The following is a 17,084-nucleotide window of genomic DNA, read 5'->3' on the forward strand; positions in this document are numbered from 1 at the left end:
TCACATTGCAGACTACTGAATAGCGTCCGGCAAACAGACAAGTCCTTGCACTCCGTTGCGCATTCGGACAGAAAATTAAGTTCAAGTTCAAGTTTAATTACTTTGACTCTTCCTTCCGTGCAGTTATTTGTACTTATATATAACATATATATGTATATATACTTAAGGTATGTTGATTTGTGGCGGCAATTTCTTGTTGTGTTGCCATGATTATTAAGTGGCTTTTGTAGTAGTCGCTCTTAAAAATGTGTAGTCAACATGTGGTGCAGTATTTGAATACATATACACACCATGTGGTAAGATAATTATATATATATAATATTTATTAAGGTGTCCTTTATTTTCCAAATCAATTATAGCCTGAAAAGGAAATATTAAGTGTGCCACGAAGTTTGTACCACTAAGAAGCAACTTTCGGTCACTTTAGCCATGCCCGTCGCTCTATCTCTATCCAGTTCTTCAATTTTCCAGATATCGCTCGGAAATTTTGCACACGTTCTTTTCTCTCAAAAAAGTTACTTATTTGTCGGAACCACCGTTATCGCACCACTATATCACATAGCTGCCATACAAACTGAACGATCGAAATTTAGTTCTTATAAGGAAAACGTTTTTGTTTGAGAAGATATCTTCAAAAAATTTGGTCAAAATTATTACTCAAAACAACGATTTTATTCCTGAAGAAATTTTTCAAATCGGATCACTATCGCTTATAGCTGCCATTCAAACTGAACAAAGACAAGTAAGGAAGGGCTAAGTTCGGGTGTCACCGAACATTTTATACTCTCGCATGATAAAGTGATAATCGAGATTTCATTATCCGTCATATATATATTTTTCAAATACCGTATTTGTGTAAAGTTTTATTCCGCTATCATCATTGGTTCCTAATGTTAATTTATACAGAGAAAATCAGATGGAATTCAAAATAGCGTTATATTAAGAAGGCGTGGTTGTGAACCGATTTCACCCAATTTCGTACATGTCATCAGGGTGTTAAGAAAATATTATATACCGAATTTCATTGAAATCGAACCTTGGTTTTTGGCCCATAACCACGCCCATTTTCAATTAAAAAAAAAAAGCCGTGATTTTCAACAAAACCTTTGTAAAGGTGGGCGTAGTTATTATCAGATTTCGTCCATTTTTGAACTGTATATGGAAATGCCTGAAGAAAACGACTCTGTAGAGTTTGGTTAACATAGCTATAGTAGTTTCCGAGATATGTAAAAAACTTTTTTTTTAAAAAAAATTACGTCCAAATATGCCCTCCCTAATGCGATCCTTTGTGTGAAATTCTGCATGGATTATTGTCTTAAGACTTAGATACAATATGCTAAGAAATTATAGAGATCGAAGCACTATAGCATATACATAGCTGCCATACAAACTGTTCGATCAAAATCTACTTCTTGTAAGGAACTTTTTGCATTTGTGATGATTATTATAGCTTCGGTGCAACTGAAGTTAACGTGTTTTCTAGCTTTTCTTCCAGACACGCTCTGTAGTTTCAACTTTTGTCCTAAAAAAATTATTTTAAACTTTAACCGTGCTTTAAGCATATTTCTTTTCCCATGTTTATATATAACATGGTATTCCTTGATATTTTGCATTGAAAAATTAAAGTTTCTACTTTGAAATCGTGATATTATATTATAAAATTTTCCGCTCTAAAATTATGTTGTGAAGACTTTTTGTGTAAAATCATTCCTTTAAAAGTTATACGCAGCTAAATCATTCCATATACTGAGTCTTCATACAAATTTCTTACAAAGTCTAAGTTACTCATACGACATGGTGTACTTTTGAACGTTATGCTCGTATATATTATATCAGAAAAGGTTTTTAATTTTTTCCAGACTGAAACTGAAATTTCATTTGGCGTCTGCAAAACAAAAATCAACTTGAGAAATAACAGCCACCCTAATACATATAGTATATACTACATATATATTTATGTATTTGTATAAAGGTACAAATATACGCTATTTAATGAAGTGTAAAAGTGTTTTCATTTCAAAGCTGTATTTATGTGCGCTTCTTATTTACACACACATATAAATCGTTATTGATATTTACACTTGCATTTATAATTGTGTGTGTGTGCATGTGTTTGGCCGGCATCGTTAGTTTTCACCTAATTTAACAGACATAAGAATTTATTACTTTATTGTGTGTTTAGCACCTTTCACAAATAGAGGAGTGTCAGTTTAATTGCTATTTGCATTAAAATTTGTGGTGAGCAATTTTTTTGTTGTTGTAAAAATACTGGCTTTGCGTAACATGATATTATTGATTGAAATTTAAATCGGTGGATGCGAGCGACAGAAATATAAAGAATTTAAATTTTAAATTTGCTGAATTTAACCGACAGGTGTTTGGTCTTAAAATGTAACTACTTTATTTTTAATTTATTTTAAATATTATTTAGTTTTTGGCACTATATATTATATAGACTTTCGATGCCTCAATTTTTCTATACTCTTTCGTACCTGCTCTCAGAAGTCCCACATATTTTATTTGATTTAGATTAAATTAATAATTGTTTATTAAAATAGGTTTAGGAATAATTTTATAAATTATTACAGTATATCGAGTCTGGTACCATGCCGTTAGACATCAACAAGTACGACAGGGCTAAGTTCAGGTACATATATCATAACCTTTCGTACTCTCGCAATTTATAAGGTCAAAACCGATTAAACACTTTATCACTCAACCAGAAAAGATGACTCTAATATATTGAAAAAAGAAAAAAATGGAAACAGAAGATCGGCAATACTTAACAATAAATTTAGAGCTCGTTTGAAACCAATTCTGTTTATACTCAGCGCTAAGCCACATTATAGTTAATAGTTTCATTAGAATATCTCATGTTTTCACCAACTTAAATGGTTTAAAGTCAGCTGAAAGTCAAATGGCATTGTGATCTCTAGCCATTTGACTTTCATCTGACTTTATCGCGTATTTTGGGGCTAAAAACATCTGAACTGTTTGCTTTAACTTTTCGAGTATGCTAGACAACATGGTTCGAAGTAATTTTATAAAGATATTTGCACCCTGAGCGACATATTGTGTATAAAGACTGCTAGAATAAATAAAATCATTTGTCGTCACCTAAAATGTAAAACCGTGCATCAACACAAAAAAAATCAACCATCGCTGTCAGAAATATTAAGTAATATATAACCACTTTATAACCAAAACTAAAAATTTCAATCGGTGTAATAACCACTTTATAACCAAAACTCAATTTTTTTTTAATTTGAGTATATGATAACCAATATATAACCATTTTATAACCGAAACTCAAATTATTTTCATTGAGTGTCAGATAACCGATATATAAGCATTTTATAACCAGAAATTAAATTTCGTTTCAACTTGAGTGGTTTCATTATATTATTTTGGGTGACGGATATGTAATATTTAGGATTTGTGGTAATTTAATGGCGATTTCACTCATTTTCAACAATTAACCATTGAACATATATCCAATATTACACATACACAGAATTTTGCTAAGATATCTTACATATTTGTCAATATATAGTTACTGCATAATGGCAAGCAGAAGTTTGAGAAATTTGTTGTATAAAGTATATGAGTGTAAGGGGTAGTACTCGTAATGACACTATTGTAGCCACTTTCGGTATTCCAATATATGTAGTATACAGTCCTGTATATAATCACCAGAGAAGATGATCGATGAATTTAATTAAAATGCCGCACATATTCAAATCAACCAGAAGCTTTAAAACATTTATATTAGCTATATGGGGCTATGAAATTATTGACCCGATTTTACCGAATCTTGAAACGAACGAGTATTTTTATTGGCAAAGTATTGTCTCTTTATAACCAAAGTATATTTCTTGCATTGACCGATATTATCGATAAAAAGTTGGTCAAAGGCACTGAAGGCGACCTATTCAGTACTGGGAACTCGAAAATTTATGGTTTGTTTTCAACAATTTTTCGTCAGGAAACGCACTACATTTTGTACACATATTTATTTTGATGACATCATTGCCTTTCAATTTAAAAAATGTTGTAAAATGAAAACATTAGTTGAATTTGGTCGGATAGACACAAAAACATGGTATGTCACCTGAAGATGGACGATACTATGCCCAGCGTCCAATTTTAACACCATGGGGAGTTGTCGGTGTTATCATCTGATTCCTAACGCGAAAAAATGTCTAAAATATTTTTCTTGAATTCTTTTTAGATTTTAAATTTGGTGATATACCATAGTTTAGTGGTTTGTGCGTTATGCCTGATTTGTCTTTTATAAGTTAACTAAACTCAATATTTTTTTTGGGCTTGACATTAGTCCGATTCCACCCATCTGAAATACTGGTTTTCTTGAAGTGCCAACAATACATGTACCCGGTATTATGACGATATCTTAAGCACGTACGGATGGTCCTCAGTCAGTAACATGTCGTGTATAAAAACTAAGTTAGTTTCTCGAAAGCTACTCTAACACTTGTAGAAAGAGTAAAGTTGATTTTTAACTTTAAACTTGACTTTTATCTGTATTTCATAAAATACAAGTATATCGGAGAGAATTTATAATTAAAGTAAAGCTAACTGCGGCTGCTCTTACTTTTATAAGACTTGCTGATGCCAAAAATTATTAAAATCGATGTGATAGTCTTCTTCAAACTATCTGCTGATTTTAGGCTTTTTTTATAGGGAATATTTTTATTAGTAATGTGTACTTAATTTACTTAACATAGACATCATTGGCATGAAGAAATTTTGTATCATCTATATCAATAAGATTGCTAATGTTGCCAACCGTTATATAAAACGGTTCTATAAATGTTTATATAAACAGTTCTATAAATGGTTATATAAATGGTTATATAAACGGTTATATAAACGGTTATCTAAACGGTTTTCTAAACGGTTATCTAAACGGTTATTATATAAACGGTTATCTAAGCGGTTATAAAAAAATTGAATCCTTAGGCCAGTATTGTAAAAAATGCCACAATTTTCTATGTCGCTAATGAACCGTAACCAACTTTTCCGAAAATATCGAATTAATATAAATTTTAGGAATTTAAAACTACTTACAAAAACTTTGAGCAAAGACAAATATTTTTGTGTGTTTTCTTTGTTTAGATAAATATACACAAGTTGTTAACTGAATAAATAACTACTCCACAAAAAGTAGATATTTAGCCAGAAATTATTTATTATAACTTTCTTTGCTTCATACAAATCAAAGCAAAAAATTACAAATTAACCTAAAGAAATGAAATGAAAAACAAACTCTTAAGAAATTCATAAGCCTCATCAATACGATGCCCCTCAACAGTGCTTAGCATTAGACTTTTTAATGCCACAAAATATGCTAATGAAATCGCATTAAAGCAGACTAAATTCGCATATAAAGTTTGATATATTTGCGCTGATAATCATTGCTGCCATTGAAACGCAATGAATCGCAACAAATTTTCGTGTGAAGCGCAAAGACTGCCGGAGTTCAGCAGGCAGGCGAGACAAAAACGATGAAAGAGGCAAAAAAAATAGCAAAAATAAAACCTGTTACAAAAGAAATAAAAAGCAGCTTAAGATGCTGTCGATGGTTCATTATTGAAAGAAATGGAATGAACGGAAAAAATATGCGAGAAAAAACTCAAAGCTGCGCGCAAAAAGTCAATGGCAACCGCGCTCATGCTCCTGTCGCTCAGGCGGCGCTGTTTGCTGAATGATAATACATTACTTTCATGTTTCATTGGCAATTCAAACAGCGTATAAAGTGAGATAACAGCTAAAACAACAACAGCACTGCTTGTGGGTGCAATTTTTATAATAATCATTGTTGATAGTAGGAGGTTGCTGCTTAGTGCTCGCTGAAGATCAGCCAATTTAGATTGGGCGACTAATATTTTGAATTGTAGCTAGGCGTTATAAAGACTGGTTTATGCGCAGAAATGATAATGCAAGTCGATGGATTAATTTTGTACCATTTAATGAGGTACTTAGTTGGAAAATATTGAAAATTGTTATTTAATATACATTTGAAAATAAAAAAAATAATAAACAATACAAAAAAATAGAAAAAAATTATTTAAAATGAATAAAATGAAAGATTATTATTACACATTTTATTTACATATATATTCACACGATAATACTCTTTCACCTTTCATCTCTTCTTCAGCAATAAGAATGTTTTTTCGGTCACTTTCTTGCTCTTCACAGCAATGTTACTCATACGCCATGTACCACCATTTTAAAAAAGCAACTCAGCTGTGTATAACATACCGATATGTCACGCATAAAAATAAACATACAAGTGCCCAGAAAGTAGTTCACTTAACAATTGTGCTCCTCAATTCATCCTACAATAACTGTTTACCACCTGCTCCCGATAATTTCAACGTTTCCACTTTTATTGGGTCATTGCGAGTTCGATCACATAAACCTATTCACGAGCAGACAATTGCAGATTGTAGTAGTTCGCAGAAATACTTCCGAGCTTACCTTAATCACGTTCTTTTATTAGTCATTCAATCATTATGCGCTTTTTATGGAAATCTCTGCTATTATCCGCTTTAAAGCTACTTAAGTGAGATTTCACCGCTCAGCGATTACGCTTTTATGCCACTGAGTTGGAAGCACAAAAAAAAAAAAATAATAACAACATGAGCTTCTCAGCTTGAAAACAAATGTATAATTATATAAGTGTTCTACATACTTATTTTTAATGCTACGAGATTACCTGCGCCTTTGAAGTTGTTATTTGAAAGTGTTGCACTGCAGAAAATTGTAAATTTATATTCATTGAGTTGCTAGTGAAATTATGTGCTAGATTAAATTCACACATCCAATTTTAGCAAAAACATTTTAAACAGCATAAAAAGCAGTCCCGTGTCAAAAAATTTTTGTGCAGTGTTGCCAGGTATCCCAAATTTGTAACCCTGTCAATAGCAAATACAAAAAATTTACAATAGAACTGGTTTAAATTAAAAAAATATTGCTTTAGAAGCGTTCAGCGCAAAAAGTTTTTGTGCAGCGTTGCCAGATTTTACAAAATTCAAACATTATTATACTAAAAAAAAAACAATTCCAGCAGTTAAGATTCGAAATGTTATAAAACAAAAAGTGGACAGTCAAAAAAACATGTGAAGGGTTGCCAGCTTTTGCAAAGGACAAACCGTGTGAAATTCCAAAAAAAAATGTGGCAAAATCAGTTTGCAACATGTTGAAAAATTTACCTAATGTCAGTTTCTTATAGAGAAATTTTTTCGCAGTGTTGCCACCTTTCATAAATGAGTAGCCTTATCAAATAAAAAAAGGAATTCACAATTAAACAGATTTTAAATAATGCCAAATTTATTTAAAAAAGTCTCGTGAAAGAAAAAAATGTGCAGAGTTGCCACCTCTCAAAAATTAGTAAACTCATCACATAAAAAAAACGAAAATCACAATTAAACAGATTTTAAATGTTGCAAAACTTACTTAGAAAAGTATGGCAAAATATTTTTGTGCAGTGTTGCCACCTCTCAAAAATAAAAAAACTTTTCACATAATAAAACGAAAATCACAATTAAACAGATTTTAAATGTTGCAAAATTTACTTAGAAAAGTATCGCAAAATATTTTCGTGCAGTGTTGCCACCTTTCATAAATTAATAGCCTTACCAAATAAAAAAAAGCATTTCACATTTAAAAAGATTTCAAATGATGCAAAACTTACTTAAAAAAGTCTCGTAAAAAAATGTAGGCAGTGATGCCACCTCTTATAAATGAGTAAGCTTTTCAAATAAAAAACGAAATTCACAACTAAAGAGGTTGTAAATATTGCAAAATTTACTTTAGAACAGTTTCGTCAAAATGAAATTCTTGTTGCAGTGTTGCCAACTTTCACAAATTTTTTACCTTATGAAATTCAAAACACCAATTATCTGAAAACTAAACATAAATGTGGAAAAATATTACTTTAGATGAGCCACGTACAAAAAAATTTTGTTCAGTGTTACCAGCTTTCACAAATGTTTATCAATCTCAAAGTAAAGAGAAAAATTCCAATATACATATGTACATAATAAATTTAAAATGATGCGCAATTTACAATAGAATTGTTTTCACATAGTATTTGCAACCTATTGAAATGCAGAATTGAAAGACAGTCGCAAAAAATTTTAATCGGTTGCCAGCTCGCACAAATGGCTACCCTTGTGAAGATCGAAAACTAAATTTCTACCAAAAATACAAAAAAATGTTGGAAGCTTTTCTTCATGTTAGTCTATTATGTAAACATGAAATTTGCAGTGTTGCCACCTTACACAAATGTAAAACCTTAATTCGAAAAGAAAAATTTACGGCAATAATTTAAATTTAAAATTTTGTAAAGCTTCATTTCAACTAGATTAGTAAAAAAAATTTAAAGGGTTGCCACACTTTTTTGTTATTAAAGTTTGCTACATATTTATAGCGTTTTAAATCAATCTGCTTGGCACTAAGAACAAGTCTATACAAACAATAAAATGTGCAGTGTTGCCACCTTTCAGGAATGTGCAAACTTAATTGAAAAAAACAATTACCGCAATATTTTAAATTTAAAATTTCGTAAAATTTTATTTCAACTGGATTAGTTTTATAGGGTTGCCACAGTTTTCTATTCGTAAATTCGTAAACACAATTATAGCGTTTTAAATCAATCTGCTTGGCACTAAGAACAAGTCTATACAAACAATAAAATGTGCAGTGTTGCCACCTTTCAGGAATGTGCAAACTTAATTGAAAAAAACAATTACCGCAATATTTTAAATTTAAAATTTTGTAAAATTTTATTTCAACTGCATTAGTAAAAAAAAAATTATAGGATTGCCACATTTTTTTATTTTTTAAATGTGCAACACAATTAAAGCGTTTTAAATCAATGTGCTTGGCTCTGCTAATAAGTCTATACAACTCTTTACAAATAGTTTCACCGAAAATTTTAACGGACAGAGTTACCACCCTTCCGCAAATTTGAAAATCAAAAACAAAATATTTAATAAAAAAAATTTTCTGAAGCATATAGTATTTATATAGCCTTTCAGGTGCTAAAACTTAACAGTTGGAGTGACTTTCTAAGTAGAGTTACCAAGTTTTGAAATAATTTATAAAAATTAATGACTGAAATCATGAATGAATGAATCTAGGGTAGCCAACTATTAGTATTTAATATTATTTCAATTTCAAAAACGCCAAAGGTAAATTAAAATGGTAACGCTATAAAACTCACATTTAACATGAGTCGCAGTTGCAACAGGGTTGCCATTATTTCATTTTCAACAATGCTTGCCTTCTATTTTAGACTTTCATATTCATAAATAAATATATTTTTATAATTGGATATTTTAAACTACATACAAGTACAAGTATATCTCCTGCATTTTCAGGTGTCCGCTGTGAGAACCGACGCAGCACGAACCGACTCTCAACACAAAGTGCGCATGCTGAGCTATAATTAAAACCGTACTTGCAGTTTATAATAGAAATTAAATGCAACGAGCAACGCACCTGCGGGTGGCAACGAAACCTCATTTAATCACAGTGGCAACCTCAAAGCACAGCTGTTAACTGAAGCTTCCACAAACAACGACAATTAAATGACATCAACATAATGGCATCCAATGAATCACAGACGATTTACTGTGGCAGCGGCCTCGATAATTTTCACACCAGGTAAATATCCAGTTATTTGCAGTTAGATATGGGTGTGTTTTCAAAACCCATTAAAAGAGTAAAAAGGTGAGAAATACTTAGTTGCTGTAATTACAGCTGCAATATCGTCCGTGGAGCTAATTAAGTTCGATTCGTCTGGCATTTCAAGTTTTTGTAAGTTTTTGTATAGTGTCATAACTGATGTTCCACAAATCTGGGCTTAAAATGAATTTTTGTGTTGCTCTTAATTTGACAATCATCTGCCGTGATCCCTTTCTAGTTTGATACAGCAGTTTTCTGTTACTAAGGCAGCTCCGCATCACAGCTCTGAAGTGGTCGGAGATTTCAAAGCTTATTTCGAGAGCGTCGATCAGATCCACCCATCTAGCGCTTTTGAATGTGTTTCGGACTACTAAAGTCGCCAGCAACACTATTATTTTGTACTTATGTCATCTAAGCTGTGCGGCTTCTACACTTTCAATGACGCATTTTATAGCTCCTAGAGTTGATCTGCTGAGTCTAAAGCGATGTTTTCTAGGGGTAAGTTCTACAACTTCGTTGATAGCCGCTTCGAATCTGGGTTTAATCAGCCTTTCAAAAGCTTTCCCAATGTGCCAAGCATGCGTAGTGGACGGTATGCTGATGGCAAGTTGGGATCTCCTTTTCCCTTACTGATTAGTATCAGCCGTTGCTTTTTCCAGGCTTCACGGAATATTCTGGATTCGAGGCAGGCTTTGTATATATTCTACAGTACTGCCGGTTGCTCTGCAGCGATTATTTTCAGGACTTCTTCTGGGAACCGGTCCGGGCTGGGTGATTTGTTGACTTTGAGCTTGCCAGTGGTTATTTGCAGCTCTTCGAGGGCAAACTGGGAGATTTCCGCAAAGATTAGAGTCTGTTCTGGATCACTAGCCCTTTTTTCGTGTGTGGGGAGGAGTGCTTTTGCGATGTGATCGATTTTGGCAGCAGTTAAGTCAGGGGGCTTTGCTTGAACATCTAGTTTATTCATTACTATTTCATACCCAAGTCCCCAGTTTTTTTTGTTAATATCCTCACGTAGTTTTTCCCATTTTTTATTTTTCTATCAATGATGGCATGCTTCAGCTCTTTTTTTGCTGCTTGGTATTGATAGGATAGGATCTGCGATGGCGGATGGATCAGCATGTACGTCTGAGTCGGGCGATATTTTCTGTTCATCAGTAAACTGCTGCTTTATATTTGTTGGGGGAAACATTGATCATTTAGTTTTGACAGGCTCTTGTTATATTAAGCATTGTGTGCTCGCCAATTTGTCTTGCCATTTTGGGGGAGTCACTAGATGGGTTCTGGTTCTCTATTGTGAAGTATTTAGTTTCGAAATGTTCTACTTTCGTTTTCCAATATTTTTCCTGTGCTGTTTACTGATTGTTTCGGTGTCGTCGTAAAAATATTGTACTGATGATCGCTGCCAGTGTAATCTTATAGGACTCTTCATTTCTTCTTTAGCCTGCCATGCTTTCTGATGATAGGATAATGTCTGTTAAGGTTTCCTCGCATTCCGGTCTTCTAAACGTCATTGAATTTCCCGTATTGAGCACTACTAGACCAAGCCACGCACCCATTTCTGAAATGCGCTTTCCTCTTGAGTCCGTGTTTGGTATATCCCACTCCGCGGCTTTCGAATTTAGGTCTTCGGCGATAATTAGTTGACCATCTATAGACCTGGCTGAGTCCTCAATATTGTCAAGTTTTTCTTAAAATTCTTGGATCCTGTCGCTTGGCGTCAAGTAGCAGCTAATTACTGTGAAAAGGTCCCATATGCCCCAGACAAGGAAACACTTAAAATATAGGAGAAGCATCTGTGAAATTATCAGACTGACAAGCTATGCCGGTTTAGCTGTGTCCGTCTGTTTGTCTCTCTGTACTTATCACTCAGTTTATGAGATATCGATCTGAAAATTTTCCATCGCTTTCTATTCCCCAAAAACTTTTTCGTTTGCGAAATCGCTGATATAGTACCACTATAGCATATAGCTGTTATACCAGTGAAATGATCGGAATCAAATTAAGTTGTGAAAAGTTTTTTTTAATTGTGTAAGGTATTATGACTTCGGTATAGTCGAAGTAAATTCACAAAAATACTGTTCAAATTCTATCAAGAAGTAAGCGAAAGTATAATTGTGTTGACAAAGCGGAAAATAATCAATGTTTCTGTTTTTCACTGCTTAACGTCTCAAATCATTAATGAAGCCATTATACATCCTCTTGTACCAGTGAGTATCATGCCAGGTGCACACACACGCATTCCCATACTTACATGTTTATTGCATATGTGAGTATAATTAATTTAAACGATGATGCTCCTTACCACACGTGGCAAGCGAACAAGCGCCAAATAGCACGCCAAGCACATTTACTCTGACAATGCGCACGCAGCACACACGCACACATGCGCGAAATGAACAAAGCAGCCGCTCGGCAATTGCATTAGCGCAAACAAGGTAGGAAGATACGAACGCGCGCACATGGCATTGGCAACAAAGTTTTTATAATGTCAACACATTAATGTAGACATTAAATGCCAGCGCACTCACACACCAACAACACCAAAAACAACAACAGCAGAACACAACACAAATGTGCGGGTACAACGTAAGCACATTACGTGCGTAAACGTAAACGTATGACAACAACTAAAATACGCAGTGAGAGCTCAAATACGACAATCACTGTGTTTTTCTGTTTGTGTCACAACACGCAGCAACACCAACACACACAATTACACGCATGCAAACACGTTAATGGTTTTTGCCACGTCGCGTAGAGAGCATGTAATGTTAGACGGTGTATTGTGGTGTGTTGTGTGGAGGATGGAAAGCGATGGAAGTGGATTGCTCGGAAGCAATTAACGAACCGCAAATGTGCTTGCCGCGGCGTACATGGCGTATACGCAACGCAATACATTTGCAGCGCAAAATTAATAAATAAAGCGAACGTCCCAGCAGCTATAACGAGAGTTAGTGGAGACAAACGGTTAGTGGTAAACTCGCGTGATTACTTGTGTGTGTGTGCGTTGCACTGTCGTTGTGTTTATGACTATGGTTGCATTTGCATTTCTCTTCTGCTGATATACTATCTTCACTTGTGGGAGATGGATTTGGCGCTTGTGGCATAAAATGGGCACAAAATTGCGTTTTGAAGAGTTGTTTTTCTCAAAAGTCTTTGAGATAAATTAATTTTAATTTGTCAGCGTAAGCAGAAGTTTATTCGAGTTTTCATATTATTTTTTTGTTTTTTGAAACAAAAATTATTAAAATTATCTTATGAAATAATATTTTGTTGAAAATTCAGAAAATTAATAAAATTTTCTTAGAAAATAATATTTTTTGAAAGAGTAAATTATGAAAATTTTCGTATGAAATAATTTTTTTTTTTGAAAATTCATAATATCATTAAAATTTTCGTAAGAAATCTTTTTTTTTTTGAAAATTCAGAAAATTATGTAAATTTTCTTAAAAAATAATATTTTTTGAACATTCAGAAAATTATTAAAGTCTTCTTAAAAAATTATATATTTTTGAAAATTCAGAAAATTATTAAAATTTTCTTAAAAAATAATATTTTTTTGAAAATTCAGAAAATTATTGAAATTTTCTTAAAAAATAATATTATATTTTTTTGAAAGTTCAGAAAATTATTAAGATTTTCTTAAAAAATAATATTTTTTTAAAATTCAGAAAATTTTTGAAATTTTGTTAAGAAATATCATATTTTTTAAAAGGAAAATTATTTAAAAAAAATTGTTTTGAAATAATATTTTGTTGTAAATTAAGGATATTATTAAAACTTTCTTTTGAATCAATAATTTTTTTAAATTCAAAAAATTATAAATATTGCTTCAAAATAATATTTTTTGAAAATTCAGAAAATTATTGAAATTTCTTAAAAATCATATTTTTGAAATTCAGAATTATTATTTAAATTTTATTAAGAAGTAATTTATTTTTGAAACGGAAAGTTATTTAAAAAAATTGTTTTCAAATAATATTTTTTCGAAAATTCAGAAAAATATTAAAGCTTTCTTAACATATAAAATTTTTTTCTGAGTAAAAAATAATATAAAATTTTTTTAAGAAATAATATTTTTTAAATCAAAAAATTATTAAAATTTTCTTAAGAATATTGTTTTTAACATTCAAAAATTACTAAAATCACCAATATTCTTATTTCTGAATTTAAAACTAAAAACTTGGCCGGAAAAAATATATACATACATACATATATGTATATGTACATATGTATGTACTTATGTATATACATCAGCGGTATGAACTGAGACGATTTAGCCATGTCCGCCTGCATGTCTGTATATGTGGAAACCAGCCCAGGTTTTGAGTTATCGGTCAGAAATTTTACACACGTCCATATCTCACCAAAAAGCTGCTCATTTATCAAAATCGCTGCCATCGGAGAATTACAAAATACAGTTGCCATCAAATTCAATAATAATATAAATAAAGAAATAAATCAATTTCTTATATGGAAGAATTTTTGTTTTTTTGAATTCTTCATGAAATTTTTGCCAAAGCCACATCTCCGAATATTTTTTATTATATTTTAAAGGTTATTTTTCTTTTATAAAGAAACTTAAAGAATATTTTAGTCTAGAGGCATGAATTTCAGGTGAATTTTGAAGTGCCATAAAAATAGGGAATTCATATTATTAATCCCTTTTCTATATTCTGCGATTTTGTAATGTTAGTAAATAACTATCTAAACAACCATCTAACATTCCAAGCATGCAGATCAAAAAATAAAATAAAGTTAAAAATTTCAACTCTTGTCAATTTAAAACTTACAAAAAAATATTTATCTAGAACACTGCCTGTCTGATTTAATTTAATTTAATAATTTTATTTTATTTTACTATAACTGCAACGAAGTAGTGCTTTATTCATTTTATTATGGTTAATTTTTATTTTTTATTTATTTGGTTCAATTTAGTTTAATTTAATTAAATTTTATTTTATTTTATTTAATTTAATTTAATTTAATTTAATTTAATTTAATTTAATTTAATTTAATTTAATTTAATTTAATTTAATTTAATTTAATTTAATTTAATTTAATTTAATTTAATTTAATTTAATTTAATTAATTTAATTCCATTTTGTTTTATTTAAATCATTTTTACTTTATTTTATTATTACTAGTTCCTCTCCAAATCACATTTTTTTCAACATATACTTCATATTTATACCGCTAACTGCTCTTTCTTTACAGCTACAAAATTTGGCATGGCTACATCTCGCTCATCGTCTGCATACTAGGCACCGTGGCGAACACACTCAACATAATCGTGTTGACGCGCAAGGAGATGCGCTCCCCCACCAATGCCATACTCACCGGGCTCGCGGTGGCCGACCTCGCCGTCATGATCGAGTATATACCCTACACCACACATGACTACATACTCGCCGAGCGGCTGACACGCGAGCAACGCCTCAGCTACGGCTGGGCGTGTTTCATCAAATTCCACTCGATATTCGCACAAGTGTTGCACACGATTAGCATATGGCTGACCATCACACTGGCGGTGTGGCGCTATATAGCCGTCGGCTATCCGCAGAAGAACAGCATATGGTGTGGCATGCGCACCACCATACTCACCATCATTACGGCGTACATTGTTTGCATATTGGTGGTGTCGCCATCCTTCTACTTAGTCTCCGCCATTGTGGAATTTCTCGAGACCATCGATGAGCATGGAAAAATCATATACTCGGAACCGCTGACGCAGTTCATAATCGATTACCACAATGAGATGGCAAATCAAACGCAGCAGCTGCAGGCGCAGGTTACAGCAGCCGCTTGGGCCACCGGAAATGCATCCATCACAAACGACAGCGCTGCGGCAACAACATTTGCCGCATCGTGGAATGCGAGTGATATAATGATTACTACAGCCTCCACGCTAACCACTGTGGCAACCACAACCGTATCGCCATGGCAACAGCCGCACCATAACATCACCGTCTATAAACTGTATCACAGCGATTTGGCGCTGCACAATAAATCGCTGCGCAACTCAACCTTCCTCATCTATAGCGTGCTCATCAAGCTGATACCCTGCATCGCGCTCACCATACTCTCCGTGCGTCTGATAGTGGCGCTGTTGGAGGCCAAACGCCGACGCAAAATGCTCACCAGCAACGCGGCGAACGGCATGAAGCCTATCGTCAATGGGAAGGTGTTGGAGCAGCGGCCGCGCAAAAACAGCAAAACACTGGAGAAGGAGAAGCAAACGGATCGCACGACGCGTATGCTTTTGGCGGTTTTATTGCTCTTTCTCATTACCGAATTCCCGCAGGGTATTATGGGTCTGCTAAACACCATGCTGGGCGATGCCTTCCTCATGCAATGCTACCTAAAGCTGAGTAAGTAGTGGCAAACGTAAATGCCTAAATGTCTTTGTGAGCATCATTGTATGTTATATGTACATATATCAGTGTATAAGTGTGAGTATATATGTATGTATACGGGTTTTTAGTCATTTCGTTTGTGCGCGGCAGCTGCCTGATAGTACAAAGTTCACATAGCCTGCTCGCTTTGGCAGTGCGGTCTCTAGAGCCATTTGGACGCTGTCAGCACTTTGTCGTTGTGACGCTGAATTTTCACTTGCATTTCGCGGCCAACAAATTGCACTGGCCGTGCGCTGGGACATCACATTAACGTCTCTCTCAAAGTAACTCATACGCCCCGACGCTAATTAAAACTTTCCAGCCGTGCGCGAAATGCGATGTTTTTAACTCTTTTTGCACTCAGGCAACATGTTGCACAGGAGTAGTATTATTTTGTACACCTAACGGTTGTTTGTGACATTGGAAACTGTATTGGATAGTTATAGAGTGGCGATGACTTTAGTTGAAAGATGATGTTTGGAACAAAGTTGCTTTGGTAAATGGACGGCATCGGGTTGTTGCCACGCCCTTAAAGCAATTCATTTGAAATACACCTTAACTGCTACAAAACTCGATTTTTGCGCATTTAAAAATACCTAAAAAGTGGTTGAGGCACCGCTTTCTAAACAACTTTGTGGTGATATTCCATAAAGTACTATATTACAGTTATCTTAACTAAATTTCGTGAAAACCTTGCATATTGAGTACACTGGCGCAAATTGAGTGACAACTGAATCAAACCTCACATAACGGTACTCTTTAGACTACTGAAAGTGATTAGTAGTTGAATAACGAGGTTAGAACGCTAAAATTTGGTGTAAAAAAATGTGATCAGTAGAAAATTTTGACCAACTACGTGGCACTGCCCACTTTACACTTGTATGTTAAAGTGGCATGCCTTTAGCCACTAAAGTATCATGTAGATATATATAAAACTTTCAGTAAAATATCGGTTAATCTTCGGTTAAC

General features: G+C 33.3%; 1 protein-coding gene across 1 annotated transcript in view; it reads left to right on the top strand.

Moving 5' to 3' along the window:
• The window catches only part of LOC126763643 (probable G-protein coupled receptor 139), a 226,001-nt gene that overhangs the window by 185,914 nt on the left and 23,003 nt on the right, over positions 1–17,084 (top strand). The window contains exons 4-5 of the mRNA XM_050481349.1: positions 9,411–9,696; positions 14,938–16,091. Of these exons, the coding sequence (XP_050337306.1) occupies positions 9,635–9,696; positions 14,938–16,091 (1,216 nt within the window). The 5' untranslated portion in view covers positions 9,411–9,634. The remainder of the gene's footprint in view (positions 1–9,410; positions 9,697–14,937; positions 16,092–17,084) is intronic.

This window comes from Bactrocera neohumeralis, chromosome 6 (genome assembly GCF_024586455.1).
Source record: "Bactrocera neohumeralis isolate Rockhampton chromosome 6, APGP_CSIRO_Bneo_wtdbg2-racon-allhic-juicebox.fasta_v2, whole genome shotgun sequence".
NCBI classification, from domain to species: domain Eukaryota; kingdom Metazoa; phylum Arthropoda; class Insecta; order Diptera; family Tephritidae; genus Bactrocera; species Bactrocera neohumeralis.